Below are 20,854 nucleotides of genomic sequence, written 5' to 3' on the forward strand. Positions count from 1 at the left end.
AGTTTCCATTCTCCTAGACATATTGTATGTCACTTTCAACGAGTTCACAGGAATTCCTTCTCAAAACGCACTAATAGAGATTAGCTCTAATCTATTTTACTGTACAGTATGTACTATAGAATTGAGGGCAGAGAGCTGTACTGCATAACTGCTTGTTCATTTGTTTACCTCTTTGTTCTTCAACAATGGCCTCGTATATGCAGTTTCTCTCACCAGTCAAACACTGCAGTCATTAGCACATAGTTTACAGTTTTTGGCCACGTCACTAATGATCACACGCACCAGAAGGAGGGACATTATCTCTCAACGACATCGTTACTGGCGACAACTAGAGACCTGCTGATCAAAGTGAGCCAGACTAAACAAAATAGGTGAACCCTCTAAAACAGTAGAGGAAGTATTAAAGGCCAGAGAAAGGAAAAATGAAAAGTATTTTGAAAAGGTCTATGTAAATAATTGTTCCTCCCTAATACAAATGGAGGAGATTTTTGTCTTGAAAAGTGCTCCGTTTTTAAAGAGGGAAGAGAGAAAGGACATGGTTTGGACAGCTGTCAGATCCATCCAGAGACAAAGTGCAGTTAGGTGGTTTTGTTTGGGCTCAATGTGTTAATGAGAAAAACACATGAGAGGCCCTGCCAGGATATACTGCTCCTTATTGTGCACCTTTCTCTCTTCAGGATTGCATGGAGGAGATTAACCTCTTCAGCGAGAACAAGAGCCACCTCAAGCATCTGGGTGAGCAGCTCTTATTGGCCAGTGATAAAACTAAAGAGGCAGAGATCCGCGGGGCCTTACGTGATGTCAACGACCGCTGGCAGCACCTGTTCGACCACATTGAAGCCAGGTGAGCATAAAATAAGGACAGGACATGTGCAGGATTATTACTGATAAATGAGCATATCTGGTCTGTATGGAAAGAAGGTTGAGGAAGTATTGCCCCAAAAATTTTTTAAGACATTATTTGTTAGTTTCAAGATTTTCTTCTTTTTTACCTAGTGTTTGCTTTAGTTGTGCTGTATCCTCCTGATTAATGGCTGATCGTTTGTATCTTGAGTGATCAAAGATCTTTTCCTGCATCATTTCTGGTTTTCATTCACGATATCATTCAGGATTCATTCATTGTTTCAGATCCATTTATTGATAACAAAGCCTGTGATTAGACTACATTTCCATTGGAGAAATTAACAGATGCTTCTACACAGAGTGATTTACAAAAAGTGCTTAATTTTTGCATATGAAACCGTTGCAATTAACAGAGTGCAAGCATGCAATTCAGAAAGTTATCTGCTGTGGAAAGAAGTGCTTTCTAGACAAAAAGTCATGTCATATATCCAGATATCATGCCTGTGATTGAGAGATGCACATATGAAAAGGGATACACATTTTTATTTTCATGTGGAATGGTAGCTGTGGGGTAAAGTGTATAAGCTGCTTTTGGCTAAGCTGTGTCAACTAATCCTTATAGTTCTTACACTTTGAGGCAACATTTACTAGTATAACAAATACTATTAGCATTAAAATATATTTCTGAATATTCAACCTTTTTCTTGCTGATTTATGAAAATGTGCAGCAAAATAAGACTGTGGAATGGGTTTGCACATCATTTATTATTATTTACATATTTATGGTCATTTTTATTAGAAATGTAAATAAAAAATGATTCAACTTTAATGCCTTGTCATGATAACCTTTACCCTACCATATACATAATTATTAAATGTTAGCTGGTATTATTATATTTTAGACTCCTGCTGTTAATTTCAGTTAATGGCAGATATCCTGAAAAATTGGAGTCAGTTTTACTATCATCTTTTACCATCTCCTTGCTAAGAGGACAATTTAAAGGATTATTCCGGGTTCAAAACTAGCTCAGCTCAATCGACAGCATTTGTGGCAGTATGTTGATTACCACAAAAATTACTTTAGACTTTTCCATCCTTTTCTTTAAAAAAGGAAATATCTGGGTTACAGTGAGGCTCTACAATGGAAGTGATCTGTAAACGTCAAAATACATTTTCAAAAGTATAGCGACAAGACAATATACATGTTACAATGATTTAAGTGTGACAAAATCGCTCGTTAACCTTTTCTGTGTAAAGTTCTAGCCAATTTTACAACTTCATTGCAATGACGATGTAAAGGGGCGGTCACACTGCACTTCACACTACATTCACTCCCATTCAAACGTATCTGAACGCGGGAGACCAGAAACATAAGCTCATGCGAATACATTTTGCACGCCGCTGCGAACCAAAGGTCAAGCTTGGTGAACTAATCCGTGAATTAGAAAAAAAATTGCTTGCTCAGTGTATCTGCTCTTAACGCCGCAAACCATAAAACCCTAAAATGACCGTAAAAACTATGATTTAAACTATACAGCTAAAATAATACACAAGTTTTATCAGAAGATTTAATGTAAGTGCTCTGATAAAATTGCTAGCTTTATATTTCGGCCTTTAAACCCTCAATAATGGGCCCCATTAAATTGCATTTAATGTGCCACACTGCAACCAAGATTTTGGCTTTTTAAAAGAAAAGCAGGGGTGTGTCTAAATCATTTTTGTTTTAAACAACATTATGCCACAAATGTGGTTGAGCTTAACTTGTTTTGTACCTGATATACTGTATTTATTTAAAGTGAAAAGTTGCACAGCTTACCACTCTCTCCCCTATTTTATATTCTCTTGTCCCTCTCGCCCTATTTGTTTATAAATAAATCCATTTTCATATCTATTTTGTGTATATATAATTTATTTATATATTTTTAAATCCAAGTACTGTTATAAGATGCGAATCTTCAGCCTGTGTGTTCCAGGTACTCATACCTTCGACATTTGATACATGTTGTTTTACTTAGTGCCTTGCATAGTTGAGGTTACCACAGCTGGAATACGGTCAAGTAATCGTTCAGACAATTAAACATTTGTACATTAAGTATATCAATCATGTGATGGCCATGAACAAAGTAGACCTATTATAAGCTGAAAAGTATTCTGCATTTTAAAGTTTTCCATTCTTGTCTGTGACGTCACTAGGCTGTCATGTATTTGGTCAGTTCTGTGTTTTTTGACGTGCTCTTAAGCAGCCAGATGGTGCTAATACTGAAAGCATGGGGTTAGTTAACGTAGCCCGCACTAGATTTGTTGGCTTCGGCTATGCCATATGGCATGTTCAGGCTTCTGTAGCCTGTCCTAGCCCCTCTATATATATATATATATATATATATATATATATATATATATATATATATATTACAGTTGGGAGGAGGGGGTGGTGGAGGGCTGTGGTCTGTCACCTCACATTAGCTCTTATGAACAGGGGCACAATGGGCCAGGGGACATTATGTACCCAGGCATGCTATAATCACAGTCGGCCATCTGCAGGTGTGGCTGCTCAGGCGATTTGAGAGACTCAGTGAAACAATGCAATGGGTAGCTTCATGTGGCCAAACACTAACACACCCTTTGTCTGTGTTTTGGTGTCTTCTGAGCTGAAGTTATCAGACCTTCATCCAGCTGTGTTTTCGTGCCAAATGTAGAGTGGTGAACTTTGACAGGGTTCCAGCCAAACTACACTTGCTAAGTCTAGCTATTGTCACTCTATTTGGTACTAGTCAGGGCTCTCTCTCTCTCTCTCTCTCTCTCTCTCAGGGTAAAAAAGCTGACGGAGACACTTGTGACAGTGCAGCAATTGGATAAGAACATGAATAACCTTCGTTCTTGGCTCAACCGCATTGAGGCAGAGCTGGCCAAACCAATTCGCTACAGTGTTTGCCATAGAGATGAGATCCAGAAGAAACTGGCAGAACAGCAGGTCAGCATATCAAGAGATGTAAAAAAATATTATGTACATCACATGTCATACCCCTGGACACCACTCTTCTGGGTTCTTTTGAGCAGTATATAATGTAATAATGTGTGTTAATGTTAATAAAAGATAATATAAAGAATATCTATGAAAGAAATTATGTAGGTTCTTTCTGAACTATCAGCAAAACAAGTTTAAACGTGGTTAAATATCCCGATATGATTATGTGTACATGTAACAGGTTGATGAATACACATCCTCACATGCTTAACACACTTCTAAAGCAAAGTGTGAAATATTTTTCCATATTCCACTATGCGCTGTAGAGGTAGAGACGGGGTTCTTTTCATCTCATTAGATCTTCCATGGTGGTCTTGTTCATATAAGATCATCGTTAGATCATATTTGGCCTCATATCTGTCACAGTGGTTGCACTTTGGCAATTAAAAAAGCTGTTTGCAATCAGAGTTTGTGTGATTCCTTTGACACGTTAAAATCTACCAACAGCAGTTGCTGTTTTCATATTACAACAGTGTTGTGTGTAATCCAATTACACAGTTATAAATTACTGTAATCTAATTACGTTTTAGTCAGAAAAGCATTTTAATGCGTTACATTTTAAATTAATGTAATCAGATTACAGTTACTGACTTTTAACTAATTGAATTACTTTTGAATATATTATAGGGCTATGCTTATTTCTAATATATTATGTAGAGTATGTGAAATATTCCCTGTAATTTGTAGTGGATTACTAATTTTAAGTAATTTACCCAACACTGTATTAGAGCAGACATGATAACAATTACAGTGATCTGTGAAATATATGTAATTAATTTATTGCGTTTTTCCTAATCCAACAATCCTGATGAAATTTAAAGCCCAAATCTCCAACAATCTAAAGGAAACAGTACTTTTGGGCATTTTCAACTTGAGTGAAATGTGAAGAGAAATTGAGTAAAGCTTTAATATTTTGGACTGCCAAAAGAACCTGGAAGTGCCAAAGCAGAGCATTTGTTTGTATACAGTGATTTCATCAATATACACTCACTGGGCACATTATTAGGGAAACCTGTACACCTACTTATCATGCAATAATCTATTCAGCCAATAGTGTGGCAGCAGTGCATTACATAAAATCATGCAGATACTGGTCTGGATCTTAATTTCATTTTCAGAACCATTAGATTGGGGACATAATATGATGTCTGTGATTTCGACTGTGTCATGATTGTTGGTTCCAGACAGGCTGGTTTGAGTATTTCTGTAACTGTTGATCTGCTGGGAGTTTCACACACAACAGTCTCTAGAATGTACTCGGAATGGTGCCAAAAACCAAAAACATCCAGTGATCAGCAGTTCTGCATACTGAAACACCTTGTTGAGACAGATGGGCTACAAAAGCATAATACCACATCAGGCACTTTATTAGGACCATAGAGTTTCTTATAAAGTGCTCAGTGAGTGTATATAATTCAAGGTCCCTGTTCAATCAACTGAAATGCCAGTCTGTTTGTTGAAATGGAAAAAAAAAAAAAGTATTCATATATATTTCATACCCTTCATTATCCCCTTTTTATATATTTCACCCACAATGTTAAACTGTTTAATTGCTGTTTCAGGATATTTCATATGGTCCTCTTGAATAATTTGAAGGAAACCATTTTCCATTAAATTTCAATTGGATACCAATTAGATAAAGTGACATGTGTGCATGTTTAGGACCTGCAGCATGACATCGAGCAGCACACTGAGAGGGTGGCATCTGTGCTCACCCTTTGTGAAGTTCTTCTCCATGATGAAGATGCCTGCAGCAGCGATGGAGAGAATGAATCCATTCTGCAGACAACACACAGCTTGGACCAGCGCTGGAGAAATATCTGCTCTGTGTCCCTGGAGAGGAGGCTCAGGTATGGCTGTTAATCAAGATGGGTCCAAAATCAATCACAATAGCACTGCTCACTGATGTTTAATCATTCTGTTGCATCCCTTCATGGGGATGAAGTCTGAACAAAAAGAGGTTTTCTGCAAAAATGTAATAAACTTGTTTGTCTGTTTGTTTTTAAACAATCATCTCTTCCTGCAGGGTTGAGGAGACGTGGAGGCTGTGGTGTAAGTTTCAGGAGGATTACTCTTTATTTGAGAACTGTCTGATTGTAGCTGAGCACACTGCTGCTGAACCCAATTCATCAGAGGTCCAGTACACTGAGGCCAAAGAGGAGCTCAAGAAATATGAGGTAACAATGTAACTGTATTTTGTATATCACAGATGTATCACAAATGCAGTAGCCATTTAGTGTTTCTGGTGTTGCTTGATAATATGAGAACCTACTTTAAATTAGGAAAATTATTTAAAAATACCAATCAGTTTCTTTACAATTTGGATAACAGAGTTGACAAATCATGGTTGTGACACATAAAACTATAAATGACAACAAAATCAACAACCTGCCACACAGTGCAGTTATGTGTACTCCAATAGTCTGGTGGAAGAACAGAAATTGATGAGCTGCACCCCCAAGTTGTATTTGCAATTGTGTAGTGTGTACATTGTGGATGTGCTTTTTCTACGTGGACAACCCGGGTTTGATTTCCCCTTTTGTCCCACATTTCCCACCCTGTTTCCTGTCTCCAGTTTGAATGATTTCCTTTAATACTACTAATAATTATAATATTAAATTAAAATTAATATACAGGTTTATTACTTTGCAGTGATTTGGTCATGGTGAAGGTTGGGTAGTTGAGCGAATGTTTGATCCGTGTAAAATTAACCATGGTTGTACTCTACTAATATTTTAGTAACTGTGGCGTTACTACAGTTATATGGTGTAGAATAAAACTCACGACTGACCTTGATGAATGTATAGTTGGTGAAATGTGGAAAGTGGACATTCAGGATGAAGGCTTAATTTGATATTGCCTGATTTGTTTGTTTTTTCATAAATATCTGACGATGTTGACAAAAAGGAGACAGATGTAAAATTTGATAAAAGATGTACATTTATAAAACAAACTTTTTTTTATCTGTCAGGCCATAGTAGTAATGTTCAGATACACAAGTATATTGTGCATGTAAGATACATATGCATATTTCTGTTTTTCTTAAGTTAAATATACTCTTGCTCTCTTTGTGTGGAGCTTGAAATCTAAAGCGATTTACAAGGGGTAATTTATGACTATAATGGAAATCTCCAGCTTTAATTTAACAATGGAATATAGCAGCGGTTCTTAAATAGATTGTTATAATTTCGTTGTTGTTTTAGGCCTTTCAAAGGCAGGTACATGAGAGTCTGACCCAGCTGGAGATCATTAATAATCAGTACAGGCGTCTGGCCCGAGAGAACCGCACCGATGCAGCCAGTAGACTCCGGGCTATGGTGCACCAAGGTAACCAGCGCTGGGACGCGCTCCAGAGGAGAGTGGCTGCCATACTGCGCAGACTCAGGGTAATGACACTGAGTGACACTTTGTATGCATCAAAGCATTTGTATTTGCATGTAACACACTGTAGTATAATCTACTCGCATCACATCTTGCATAATGATTTTTACAAACCTCTCCTTACTTTTGTTTCCTATTGGCCTTCTCTTCACGCATGTGCTGACGCTACCGCTTTCACTTACTCATTTAGCATTTCACTAGTCAGAGAGAAGAGTTTGAGGGAACCCGCGAGAGTCTCCTCGTCTGGCTGACTGATATTGACCTTCAACTGACCAACGTGGAGCACTTCTCTGAGAGCGACCTCCAAGACAAGATGAAACAGCTGAAGGTTAGACAACAAGATCTGTAAATCATGCAGTTCCACAGAGAGATTGGACTAGGTCAAATGTACATTTTAGTTGAATTTAATGGATTGAACCTAATTGAGCCCTCTTTCTCTCCTCCAGAGTTTTAAGAAGGGGATCTCTCTGAACACCAACAAGATTGATGCTTTGATAGTGTTTGGGGAGGGTCTGATTCAGAAGAGCTCTCCTCAAGATGCTGTTGTGATTGAAGATGAGCTGGAGGAACTGCATACATACTGTCAGGAGGTGTTTTGCAGAGTGGCCCGATTCCACCAGCGCCTCACCAGCCTCAGACCGGTACTAGAAGCTCACCACTACACATACTTTTTGTCTCTTATATGCCAGATTCAACTTTTGTCAACTAAAGGTGGCAAGTTGACAAATTTATTTTGCTTGCGACCTTTAAAAAAAAAAAAAACCAAGTTGTGTGCTTTATTTCTTCTTAAATTTAAACTGTGACATAACACAGTTACACAAAGAAGAGATATGCACATTCATATACCATTTGACAAGGAAATACTACCCCTCTCTGAATGTTCAGCCATTCTCATATCTTTTTTTTGCCTTATTTTGTTCCTTTCCCAAATGGTTGAGTTTTTGTTCACTAGCAGTCTTGCTTACTTGCGATCAGGGACTAAAAATGGTTCAAGGAACGAAAACAAAAAAATGATACATTCGGATACATTCTTTTTTGTAGAATGTATCCGAAAATGGGAAGTCCCTTTAATAGTTTCAGATTGAAAATGTTATTATTGAATGCTGGTAACCAGTTAATAACCAGTTAATAATTGGCTACTTTCATTTAGGTATTTCTTTCAAGAAATCAAAGACCAAAGGATTTTTCACAGAATATTTTCTGAATTGGATCACTTCTCTCTTTTTAGGCTTCTACCTTTTAGTAGCATAAGCATGTGCTTTGATCCTAAAGGAAACTGCTGTATAACACATTTCTTTTGCCTATAATTGCACTTTGTCAGATGTAGCTTACTGTGAAATTCTAAAGACCTTTTTTACAACGTTATATAATTACTTAACATGCATGCGCGATACAAGGAAAGTTCTAAGTTGTGTCCAAGCCTTCAATGTATTGTTAGATATGATGTAATAATGGGTTTGAGAAGCAGTTCTGTAATTAAAATGAAATCATCCATACAGTTTTTAAATTGTTTTATTTAGGCCTTACTTTGTGATAATATTCGGTTTCATATGGCTATAATAAGAAATAAAACAGTAGGGAACACACACTCTTGGCTCTTGGCACTTTAACTGTAATAATCTAATAGTGCCAAGGACAATGAGCATGTGCTCCCTTCGGTTTTATGACAGTGTTGGTTATTAAATCAATATAAATTAGATTCTGGACTTAACTGGCTTCAAAAGAACATGGTCAGTGCATGCACTGTCTGTGGGAACAACAATGTTTCAAAAATTTAAATAATTTGGCCTGTATAAGGTGACATTTAGCCAAAGCATGCCCACTCAGTGTGTGTGAAGGAGAGACAGATTAAGGCCATTAATTGATTTTATATGGCCAAATGTATATTAAAATTTTTTGGAGGATATATATATATATATATATATATATATATATATATATATATATATATATATATATATATATATAGAATACATGTATTAAAAAGACGTTATGTTATATAGCCATTCTTCTCATTAAGAACCGTTCTTGTATTTCGCTCTAACCGGTTACCATTTGGAAGGAGCTGTGGAATGCTGGAACTCAAACGTTAAAATAGAGTCTCTGCTCAGAACTGACTGAAATAAAAGCATTTAATTTGTAGTCCCTTCTTTCGATGGCCCACGCTTATGAGTTCTGTGAAGTCCACAAGAACATAGGAGGTGCCATTTGTCATTTTTTTATGATTTTGAAGGGAGCTCTCACTGTGTACTCCAGAACAGACTACTACTCTACAATGTAGCTTATCATCACCAAAGTGGGGACTCATAGGAGCACTGCAAGGGCTTAGTGTGGCATTTGAAACAAGGCCTTTATCATGTGTGTGTTAATTCTGATTGGCCTGCAGCACTGTAGTAATGATAAAAAGGCCACAAAAGGCCTGCGAGTACCAAAAATATAAACTTGTTATTGTACTTGACTCTTATTTTTGAGTTTTAAATTAGAAAAGAAAATCATATTTTAACAGTATTAATGACAGTGTTGTATTTTACTGTCTCTCTTTAACATGTGTTGCGAGAGCAGCCAGAGCTATTGGACAGTGAGAAGTCCAGAGAGACGCTGGGAAGCCCCACCACCACCCAGCCCTCCGTGTGCCTGCTGTCCCCTCCTCATGAGCACTCGGGCCGTGAAACCCCTGTCAGCGTGGACTCCATCCCTCTGGAGTGGGACCACACTGGGGATGTTGGCGGTTCTTCGTCACATGATGAGGATGAGGAAGCTGATTTCTTCTCTGCCTTGTCAGGTAAATAAATAAACTGCCATCTTGATAACTCTAACCCTGCACCCTAATGAGTCTCAGCTTGCTCCTGGCCTTTCCACTGGCTAGTTTCTTTGACTGCTGGTTTGGGTTGTCATAGTCTCTGTCCCAGAAGGCATGCCCACAGACCGTTATGGACATTCTGATGCATATTGCACACAAAAATGGCAAAACCTTTCCCAAAATCGTAAACTCCCATTTGATTTGGCTTAGTTCATTTCCAAGATTTTGGGTCCACAGATTTTTATTAGTCCACTAGGAAACAAATTTATGAGCACTTCTGAGGAAGTACTAAGTGCTGGATTCGCCTTGATGGTTTGCAAGGTTCATGGTGTCAGATCTTTGAAAGATATTCAAGTCGAGTTTCATTTAATTGAGTTAATTATTACACAGATTTACATCAGATTTCAGATTTGCCCACTCCTAAATGTCACATAAAAACACAAACTGTGGTTGGTCACTTTGTGTTGGTCAGACAGCTTCTTCCTATAGTTTTAGGCCAGAATAATCTACAAAGGAAACCCGACTTACAGTTGATAGTCCAACGCGTAGCTACATGAGACTAGGGGTGTCATACTGCCAGTATACTCATTCCACCTCTCTTCCACTAGACAGAGAGGTCATAGAAAATGTAATGTGTTAAACCTATTAGATTAATCGCATGCGTTATTGTGTTAATTTTGACTGCTCTAGTCCCTTTACATACACATGGGCATGAATGCAAAAGCTTATATTTACCTTATTTTGGTGCTTTCACATCTGTCCAATCACACTTTCCCACACCTCCTCATTAATATTCCACATTATTCTCTCTCTCTCTCTCTCTCTCTCTCTCTCTCCACATCCTGTCCTGTTTCAACTTCACTGTGGGTATGTTTATGAATAGACCGGGCTTACTGGATCATCAAAGGCCTGGTATTTTTTCCTTTTAATTCAGAGCTCTCACTCTTAAATCAAAAGAATACAAGTGTCCTCCCTAACCCTGCTTTGCTATGTGCTCTTATCTTGAAAGCCTTGGCACTGTGGGGTGGCTCTGTGATTAGAGGCATGCATTTTCAGATTTCAGGAAGTGGAGTAGAGGGTATTGGACACAATGCACCTGCTCATACCCCTGTGCAGCTTACATTCTCATGCACGAGAACTGAGTTTAAAAAAGTATGCCCGCCCAGTCATGGTAAGGTAATGAGGTAATATTCATTTCATGTGCGATAGGGGCTTTTATTAAAGGCGCAGCAGCAAAAAAAAAAAAAAAGAGACTGCACAGAGAAAGGTCATGAAAAACTAAAATAAGACTATTTATTAACATGATAAGTGGATAAATAATGACACTTTTAAAAGCAAATTAAATTCTTCTGATAGTGTGCATTTCTGCCCTCACAGCCCAAATGAAGTAGGGACTAGGGTGCATTGTTAGGGTTTTGTAAGTCTGTATGCTGAGCATCTAGTTTAATCTCTCTCTCTCCCTCACACATTCACAGGACAGAACTGGCACTTTCAAAACATGCCTGCAAGGAAATCTCTCCACCTGGAAACGTCTTCGCCTGCACATACCAGCACTCCCTATAAGCTGGGCTATGTGAGTATATGCCTTCAGGTCCTTCTAATATTTCAACAACACTTTCCCAACATTTTCATAAACACATTCATTACAGGTCTAAATTTGCATATTACATTTTTCCTTTATATTGACTGCAAGCATAAACATGTGGATTCTCAAATATATTTACTTGTGATTTTAATGGAGCTTGTGTGTGCGTGCACTCTGCATGTCCAGCTGATGTCAGAGTGCAGTGGCAGTATTAAGAGTGTGAAAAGAGTTTCTATGATCCTGGATGATGAGGACCAGCAGGAGGAACAAGGCCTCACTGGCCTCAAGACTGCAGACAAACAGACAGGTACACACACTTTATCAGTGCACAGCAGTACAGAACCCTAAGAACTAAGTCTGGTCATACAACAAGACACAACAAATAGTTGGTGCACACCATGATGCAGATGGATGGTTAGTAAGATGGGTAGGTAGATGGGAAGATAGATGGATGGTTAGGTAAATTAATGGTTAGGTAGATATTTAGGTAGATGGATTGTAAGGTAGATATATATATATGGATTATCACATAAATGTAAACTAAAGAATGTATTTTCACAATGTTCTCAACAGGAGTAATCGAGCGCTGGGAGCTGCTACAAGCACAAGCTGTGAGCAGAGAACAGTGCAGCACTAGAGACCCTCAGCTTCTGACATCTGACCTGAACATAATCACTTCCTGGCTGGACCAAGTTACCCCTGAGCTGGATCGACTGCAAAAGCCTGAGACATCTGCCAGTCTCGAATTCTTAGAAGCAAGAGTCAAACAGCTTAAAGTGAGCATCACAACAGTATAGGTCTTTTTGTACTGTATCAGCATCCAATCACACATTCACATCATCAGTGAATTTATATGATAAAATTAAAACTTTAAAATCATTGTAAACTTTAATGTGCCATTTTAATTGGACTTTGCTTATGTTTATGTGCTAGAAATGTATATTTAATAGAGTTCAACCTATAGTGGATTTTGCAGATACTGATAACTAAGGTGGTGGAAACTTCAGATAACCGATTAATTGGCTGATAGTTTTTAAAATGTATTTATTGAATGTTAAAAAAAATTGTCATTGTCTTGTCTTACAGTGACGGGCACAGACATAGAGGCTGCAAGAGTAAAATATGTGTAAAATCCTAAATGTGTGTTTATTGTGCAACCAAAATCCCAATAATAACCAGAAAAAAATAAGATTTGGTGCGTAACGTGAGACTTTTAATTATAAACAAGCCTGAAATCCTCTGGGGTTTCTTATTTTGAAATGTGTTTTTGTGTAAGCTGAAACCACAGACAAGGAAAACAAAACATACACTCTTAACAACCATCTACTTGACAATGCATTACAATAGAATCACAATAAAGTGAACTTTGTCAGATGGGCTGATAAATGCTGTATGAGCAGTAATTCATTAAACAGTAGATCATCAGTGATCGCTAGTTAATAGTCATGTGTCTTTTTTTTTAATATATAACATTTTGCATTAATAATCATGAATTAGTCCATAAACAGTGATGGTGACAGTCTTGGCTCTGTTACAATGCTTTATATTTACATATTCACCAAATTCATCTTTTTGTAAATTATATATTTACCAGATTATGGGTTTTGGCCACAAAGGAACATGGAGAAATAAAACGATAAATACATGTTTTGTTTTTTTTTTTTTTTTTTTTTAAAGTTTATCAGTTTACCAACTAATCGATAAAACCGATATATTGGTCAACCTCTAATATTTGATATTAAACATAAATGGATAGTTACAATCCTGCATGCTGATTGGTGAATACAGCATTCCAGACTTGTTTAAATCCATTATACATTAACTGCTATGAAACAAAACACCTGTTCACTGTATCACTGCCCAGCACCAATAGCAGATTGTTGCTATCGTTCTGTTATGCCAGGGAATATATCTTTTAGCAGAAGGATGGCACTTAATGAAGTTGCTTAATAAAATTATGGTTTAATGCGAGTTTGTGTCCTTATATATTTGTATTATTTTGTAACAAAATCATGGATAAATAGGTTGCAGGCACTCCACTGCAGGCTTTCATACTTAATGGCTTAATTATTGAAGATGCATTAAGCAGATTATAAATGCAGGGACATAAAAAGGATATCTTTATTGTAATATTTTTTTTATTTAAACTTAAAGACTAAAGTTTAAGTTCAAGTTTCAGACTCTTCTGTATTTCCACATTACACAGGAAATGCAGAAGGCATTTGCTCACTATAAGACCATGATGCTGTCTCTGAATTTGGGTGGGCGAGAGCTACAGGAAGAGGCTGGTTTAGGAGCTCAGGAGCTTAAGGAAGATCTGCACAGCATGAATCGCCGCTGGACAGAGGCTTGTGCAGGCCTAGAGGAATGGGAGGGGAGTCTACGCAATACCCTAGAACGTTGTCAAGTGAGAGAGCTTTGTAACAGATTTATAAAAAATGTGGTTGGAAAGTGACTTATTCCAGATTGAAGGTATATATATTTTTTTTACCCCTGATCTTTGACGTTTGTCTTCATTTAGGAGTTTCATGAGATGGTGCACTCTCTACTGCTTTGGCTGGCCCATGCAGAGAGCAGACGCTACACGGTGAACATACACAACCCTTCTGTGCAGCTCTCCATGTTACAGGAACACAGGAACACACTGAAGGTGAATTAGAGAGAACCCTCTGACAGTTGTTTCTTAAAAAAAAAAAATCTTATTTGGTGCCTTAAACTCAGAAATTGAGTTTTAATTTCAATTTGAGTTTATATTGCAAAATTTTCAGATATATACAAATATACAAGTAGTTTTAGAGACTGTTGGTTGCGATGTTCTGATTGATGTAACTTTCTGTGAAGGATCATGGGTAGTGTAGTTATTAAGCACGAATTGCACTATTAAACCTGGTTTTCTAAAAATATGGTTGAAATAACATGGACCAGATTTTTATCTCCGGAACCAGACTGTTGTCGTTCTTTTAAGCACTAGAGGTTGTCCATTGCAGTTGTGTAATCCCTGCAGAGGAATACTTTTGTCAAATGTTTTGCTCCCCCTGGTGGCAGGTTCTGGCTGAGGAGCTGCAGGGAAGACAAAAGCAGGTGGGCTCCCTGCAGGAGATCGCCTCCGAACTGCTCCCGGAAACTGGGTGCGAGGACACTAATGAATCAAGGGAAAAACTCCATGTCATCGGAAGCAAACTACGTCTGCTGTCATGTCAGGTCAACCAGGATCTCCATACTATTCAGGAGCAATTGGTAAGAGCATTCTGAAAAGGTGAAGTGTGTCATTCCTTTGCCACTAGCTTCACAATGAATGGCAAAAAATATCATTTTTAAACAGGTTTCCTGAACACACCCCCTGTCTTCCATTGGTTAGACACAGTTATCCCTGCCCTAAACCCATGTTATGGAGCACAACAGTGCCTGCCCACTTTTTCCCACAATTTTTTCTCCATAGGGATTTTATAAAATCCTGCATAAGAGTTTTAAGCCATAAAAAAAACATCCAGTTCCGAATGGAATCGCAACATTACCAACTTTTATTTGAAGCAAAATAGTGTTTGAAAATTGGACAAAAAGACAAAGGTGCATGACCTTCAGGACACAACCTCCGAGCTCTTTAAATGTTTATAAGTTATTGTAAAATATAAATTCGCCTATGGAGAAAATGAATGGGATTTTTCCTTCTGGAAACACCAGGCTGTAGTGCTCTGTTTGTTGAGCTAATTTTGCTATGTGAGGCTGGTTGGGATGCTCAAACAAACACTAATGTTTTGGTTGCACGTTGGAGCCTCAATTTTTGCACTTTTTGAATGAATTTACAGGAAGCCTACAAATGGCTTAATTATAGTTGACTCTGCATATTAGGCTGCCAACATGGGTTGCTGTGAATAATTTTTTTTTTTTTTAAAAGTACAGCAAATGTTTTAATTTTATTAGAACCATAAAGGTTTTATGACCTCCAAGGCATTTATCTTTTCCATGCAAATTCATTCAGACCATATATATGTAAATTTTTATATTCCTTTACAGCAAAATAATATGAGCAGATAACACACTTTTTATAGCGCTTGCAAAGGAAGCACTGTATTGATATTCCTCAAACAAATATTTTAAAACTTCTGTTATTCAGTCAAAACAACTATAAGGGATAATTCATCCAAAAATGAAAATTCTCTCATTCACTTATCCTGATGACATCCCAGATGTGTGTAACTATCTTTCTTCAGCAGAACACAAATGAAGATTTTTAGAAGCAAACAGATCTCTGTCAGGTCCTTATAATAGAAGTACATGGGTGCCAGCACATTGACAGTCCAAAAGGCATATTTAGGCGGCATAAAAGTAATCTATGCAAGACTATTCGATCAATGAATTCTGAAGCAAATGGATAGGTTTATGTAAGAATCAAGTCGATAATTAATACGTTTTTAAACTTTAAAGCGCCACTACCGTCCAGGTCTCTGATAGAGTTTGAAATGGCCAAAATCTCACGTTCATTCTTCTGTTGTAAATAAGCACCGCTTCTGAATTCTCACATGAACTCGCCGACACGCTTGTGACACGCTTCGCTCTAGCTGCTGGCAGGAAGTGCTTTTTAAAAGTTAATAACATTTTAAATATCAATTTATTTTTTACACAAACTTATCAATTTGCTTCAGATGACCATCACTGATTAACTGGAGTGGTGTGGATTATTTTATGCCGCCTAAATATGACTTTTAGACCGTCAAAGTTCTGGCACCCATTTACTTCTATGATAAGGACCCGACGGAAAGCTGTCTTCTAAAAATCTTAATTTGTGTTCTGCTGAAGAAAGACAGTCATACACATCTGGGATAGCATCAGGATAAGTGAATGATGAGAGAATTTACAATTTTGGTTGAACTATTCCTTTAATATTTGAATTAGAAGTATTGAAAGAAGTATTATTACATTTTGAAATATCCAACAACACTTTACAATAAGGTTCCATACATTGACAGTAGTTCATAAATTAGGCATTATAAACAAACAATATATTTTTAAAGCATTTATAAATGTTAGTTAATAAAAATACAATTGTTCATTGTTAGTTCATAGTGCATTAACTAATGTTAACAAATACATCTTTTGATTTAAAAGAAGTTCAATTTATTGGTATATGTTGAAATTCACATTAACCAAAATGAATAAATGCTGTAAAAGTATTGTTTATTGTTAGTTCACAACTAAGGTGGAACCTTATTATTAGGTGTTACCAAATCTCCTTTTGACTTTACATTGATAAAATGTTCAGCATTAAAAAGGTAACCTACAACAATGGTGCCTTCATAATATTTGCATACTGACTTGAAATTGGTATTTTTTCCTTGCATTTGTTTGCATACTACATTGTGATTCTATGCAATTTATGGGTCTTGCCATCCTTGCATAATCATTTATAGTGTGTAGCCAACAGAAATCAAGATCATACTCCGTGTCATGACAACAGCAAAGCAGCTCTGATCTCTCCATTTAGCACAAACAAATATAATGAAATAAACCACCGTGTAACTGTTCACTCCTCACCACAGTTTCACAGCTGAAACTGATAATGGGAGAATAGAGGAATCTCTTACTGTAAGGTCTAAGATACAGCAGATAATGCTCAGTCATACTGTAAAGAATGGGAAAAGAAGATAACAGAATTTTATTAGCTCTTAATATAAAGAGATAGGACCTGGTGTGAGTAATGCTCATTTCTGGTGCAGTGCTGACGCTGATCTCATCTACATTCTGTGCTTTGCAGGAGCCTACAGCAGATGCAACAGGAGAGAGGAAATCCTCATGCTCAAGGTACAGATTAACAGCTGCCTACACATTAACCATTTTCATTTTAGCCTAGTTACAGTTTATTGAATAATAATAGTGCCATATTTTTAGGAAAAAGGAGGAAAGCACACCCATTCAGTGGCCCCAACAAATATAAAGACCATAACAAAATATCAAGTCAAGTGACGCCTGCATACACCTGCCTGAACTTTCATTTTTAAGCTATTTTTGTGGGAAAATGTCTTGCACTGTATTGTTCAATATTAAGACAAAAAGTATTTTGTGTGTGTGTGTGTGTGTGTGTGTGTGTGTGTATATATATATATATATATATATATATATATATATATATATATATATATATATATATATATATATACATATATATATATATATATACATACACACAATCATCATTTGAAACCTAACAAACTTCTTTTTGAGAAGTTTTGCTTGAAAAGTTGTTAAAATAAATGGCACTTGATTTGATATTTTGCTATATAATGCAGATACACTCACTGAGCACTTTATTAGGAACACCTGTACACCTACTTATTCATGTGATTATCTAATTAGCCAATCTTGTGGCTGCAGTGCATAAAATCAAGCAGATACGAGTCAGGAGCTTCAGTTAATGTTCACATCAACCATCAGATTGGGGGAAATTTTTTTATCCCAGTGATTTGAACCGTGGCATTATTGTCGGTGCCATAAGGACTGGTTTGAGTATTTCTGTAACTGCTGATCTCCTGGGATTTTCACACTCAACAGTCTCTAGAGTTCACTATGAATGATGCCAAAAACAAAAACATCCAGTGAGTGGCAGTTCAGCAGACAGAAATGCCTTGTTGATGAGAGAGGTCAACAGAGAATGGCCAGACTGGTTTGAGCTGATAGAAAGGTTCCAGTAACTCTGATAAACACTCAGAATGCACAACACGTCGAACCTTGAGACAGATGGGCTACAAAAGCAGAAGACCACGTCAGGCAATTTATTAAGACCATAGTGTTTCTTATAAAGTGCTCAGTGAGTGTAGTTTATTCTTACACTTTAAAGTGCTGCTTAAGTGTCAAAATACATTTTGGGGCCACTGTATACACAATGCTCATTATGTTTTGAAGGTGATGTGGTTTGATAAAAGAGAGCGGCATTAAAGCAAGCCTCTGATTTTCTGCATTGTTTCAGGTCAGGGACGCGTGACCAGTCACCTCAACGCTCTTTCTTTTATCGGGTAATCCGAGCTGCTTTCCCCCTCCATCTCCTCTTCATCCTGCTGCTAGTGCTGGCCTGCCTGGTTCCTCTTTCCGAAGAGGACTACAGCTGCACCCTTTCCAACAATTTTGCCCGCTCTTTCCACCCCATGTTGCACTACACCAACGGTCCTCCCCCCACATGAACCACCTTTAACTGCTGACACATTGATCAATCAGAAGACCCGTTCTCATGTATCGAAAGTCTGGTGGAGTGCCTCATTTTTGTCCAAACAATATTTTTAACAGCTGTATTTATATAATTAATTTTATTCTATTTATTCCCCATTGAGAGCCATACTACTGAGAAATCTTTATTGTTTGAATGATACGAGTTGGATGTAATCCAAACTCTTTTGGTCCCTTTTTCTTATGTCATGATGCTGTAAATACAAAAAAAGCTGTCAATCATTCTACGAGCTTGAAAACACACCGATTGTTTTTCTAATTCTTTAATCTAAACTGGATTTAAAGATTCAATCACATCATGTGCTGATAAAGGGTAATGTGCCTAAGATTTAGCAACTGGAATTGATTTACTCCTGGCCAGATTGTTCTTGAACAAGTTTGTTGTTCAGATAATTGATATCTGCAATTTTGGCTTTAGAGTGGTGTCTTTTTTTTTTTTTAATATTCTTTTATACGTTCTCAATTTCCATGATTTTTCTGAAGTGTACAGAAATAACTGCTCATCACTTTGAATAAGTTCATATTTTTAACACAAAAGAAAAGTATTTATAACAAATAATGTCAATGAGAAACATTTTATTTCACCCCTGCAATTATTTATAACATATCAGTGTAAATATAACACATTTTTACATATGCACTGCTAGTACAAAACAAAAACATGTGTACAGCACATTCATTTTTAAAGCTCATTTCACAAATGTATGTTCCCTGTTTGAAAATAAACATTGTCTTATTGAACAAAAATCCTTTACAGCTGGTCTTCATTTGTAACTTTAATTTTTAAAACATGCAAAACGAATAATAATGTTTTTATATCAAAACAAATATAAAATTCATGTGGTTGCAAACAAAATTTTTTCAAATTTAAATGTAGGCCTAATACTTTTTACATCTATTTCTGTGCATTAATCTTTAAGGTATATTAGTTTTTTTTGTTTGATCTCACTATAAACTTGAGAATAGGCACTGGACTGTTCTTGATATTTCTATTCTTGAAGACAGGGTTTCAGAGATTTAAATCGCTTAGTGCAATATTACAAGTGTTTTGTATTTGTGGTTCATCTTACAAATAGACTGATCTTAAAAGTTCTCACAGTGGAATAGTCTTGAGATTGTCATACTGAACAATAGCAATGAATAATTGATCTGTCAGTAGAAAATGTATAAATGTTTTGTAAAAGGCTTTTATGGTGTTGAAGGGATTGGACACAGAATGGAATTTTTTTTTTTTTTTTTAATTTTGCAGTGATCCAGTAAAAAAAAAAAAGATTTGCTCAAATCTCATTTGAGAGCGATGCATTCAGCTGTCCTGAATTGGTGTTATGTGACATCCATTTTCTGGTTTTCCTGATTCTGATGGGGAAAAAGTTTATACAATTTGAATTTATTTATTTTTTTTCTTTTCTTCAGTGCTCCCCTTCAGCCTCAACATTTTTGGCTTTGTTCACACAGCACATGAATCCAATTTTGCAAGAGATAAAATCAGATCCAGTGGAGTCGGTTTACGGTATCTCTACATTGGTTGCTAAAGTAATGAAAAGAGAAGAGTTATTTTCTTCAACAACAGAGTAGCAAGCTGTCAGTATGGAAAATGAGGACAGAAAACTTGAAATTTTGCCTCTGCTCATGTCCATCATGAATATCTCCATGATGGTGAACAACACATGGGTGCGAGAGCGCACCATCTGAGACATTATTTTAAACATTCATGCATATGCCGTCTGAAATCGCTCGTATTTTTTATTCACTGAATCGCTAATGCCACAGCGTTAACTGCATATAATCCACTCACTCTTTTCCTGACACAGAAGTTAAATACTCATCATGTCCCAAAAGACAAAACATACTCTAAACCCAATCACAAACACTTCAGACTGAGAGGCATTTTTAAAAATCTGAATGTGATCCACCCACGATTGTGGTTTGGAATGGGAAATTGGAATTCATGCGTTTCTTTGCTGTTTAGATGACAAATACTAAACAGATTTCTTTTCGTTTAATT

The 20,854-nt window shown here is 36.8% G+C and overlaps 1 protein-coding gene across 1 annotated transcript in view; it reads left to right on the forward strand.

Annotated features, from left to right (window-relative positions):
* The window catches only part of LOC127621695 (nesprin-2-like), a 126,606-nt gene extending 107,797 nt beyond the window's left edge, over window positions 1–18,809 (forward strand). The window contains 16 exon segments of the mRNA XM_052095418.1: window positions 678–844; window positions 3,652–3,814; window positions 5,531–5,718; window positions 5,895–6,045; window positions 7,072–7,254; window positions 7,440–7,577; window positions 7,696–7,899; window positions 9,809–10,031; window positions 11,525–11,640; window positions 11,821–11,941; window positions 12,208–12,410; window positions 13,841–14,041; window positions 14,156–14,284; window positions 14,680–14,871; window positions 17,387–17,435; window positions 18,601–18,809. Of these exon segments, the coding sequence (XP_051951378.1) occupies window positions 678–844; window positions 3,652–3,814; window positions 5,531–5,718; window positions 5,895–6,045; window positions 7,072–7,254; window positions 7,440–7,577; window positions 7,696–7,899; window positions 9,809–10,031; window positions 11,525–11,640; window positions 11,821–11,941; window positions 12,208–12,410; window positions 13,841–14,041; window positions 14,156–14,284; window positions 14,680–14,871; window positions 17,387–17,435; window positions 18,601–18,806 (2,634 nt within the window). The 3' untranslated portion in view covers window positions 18,807–18,809.
* Window positions 18,810–20,854: the final 2,045 nt, after the last annotated feature.

The sequence above is a fragment of the Xyrauchen texanus genome, chromosome 28 (assembly GCF_025860055.1).
Source record: "Xyrauchen texanus isolate HMW12.3.18 chromosome 28, RBS_HiC_50CHRs, whole genome shotgun sequence".
Lineage (NCBI taxonomy): Eukaryota > Metazoa > Chordata > Actinopteri > Cypriniformes > Catostomidae > Xyrauchen > Xyrauchen texanus.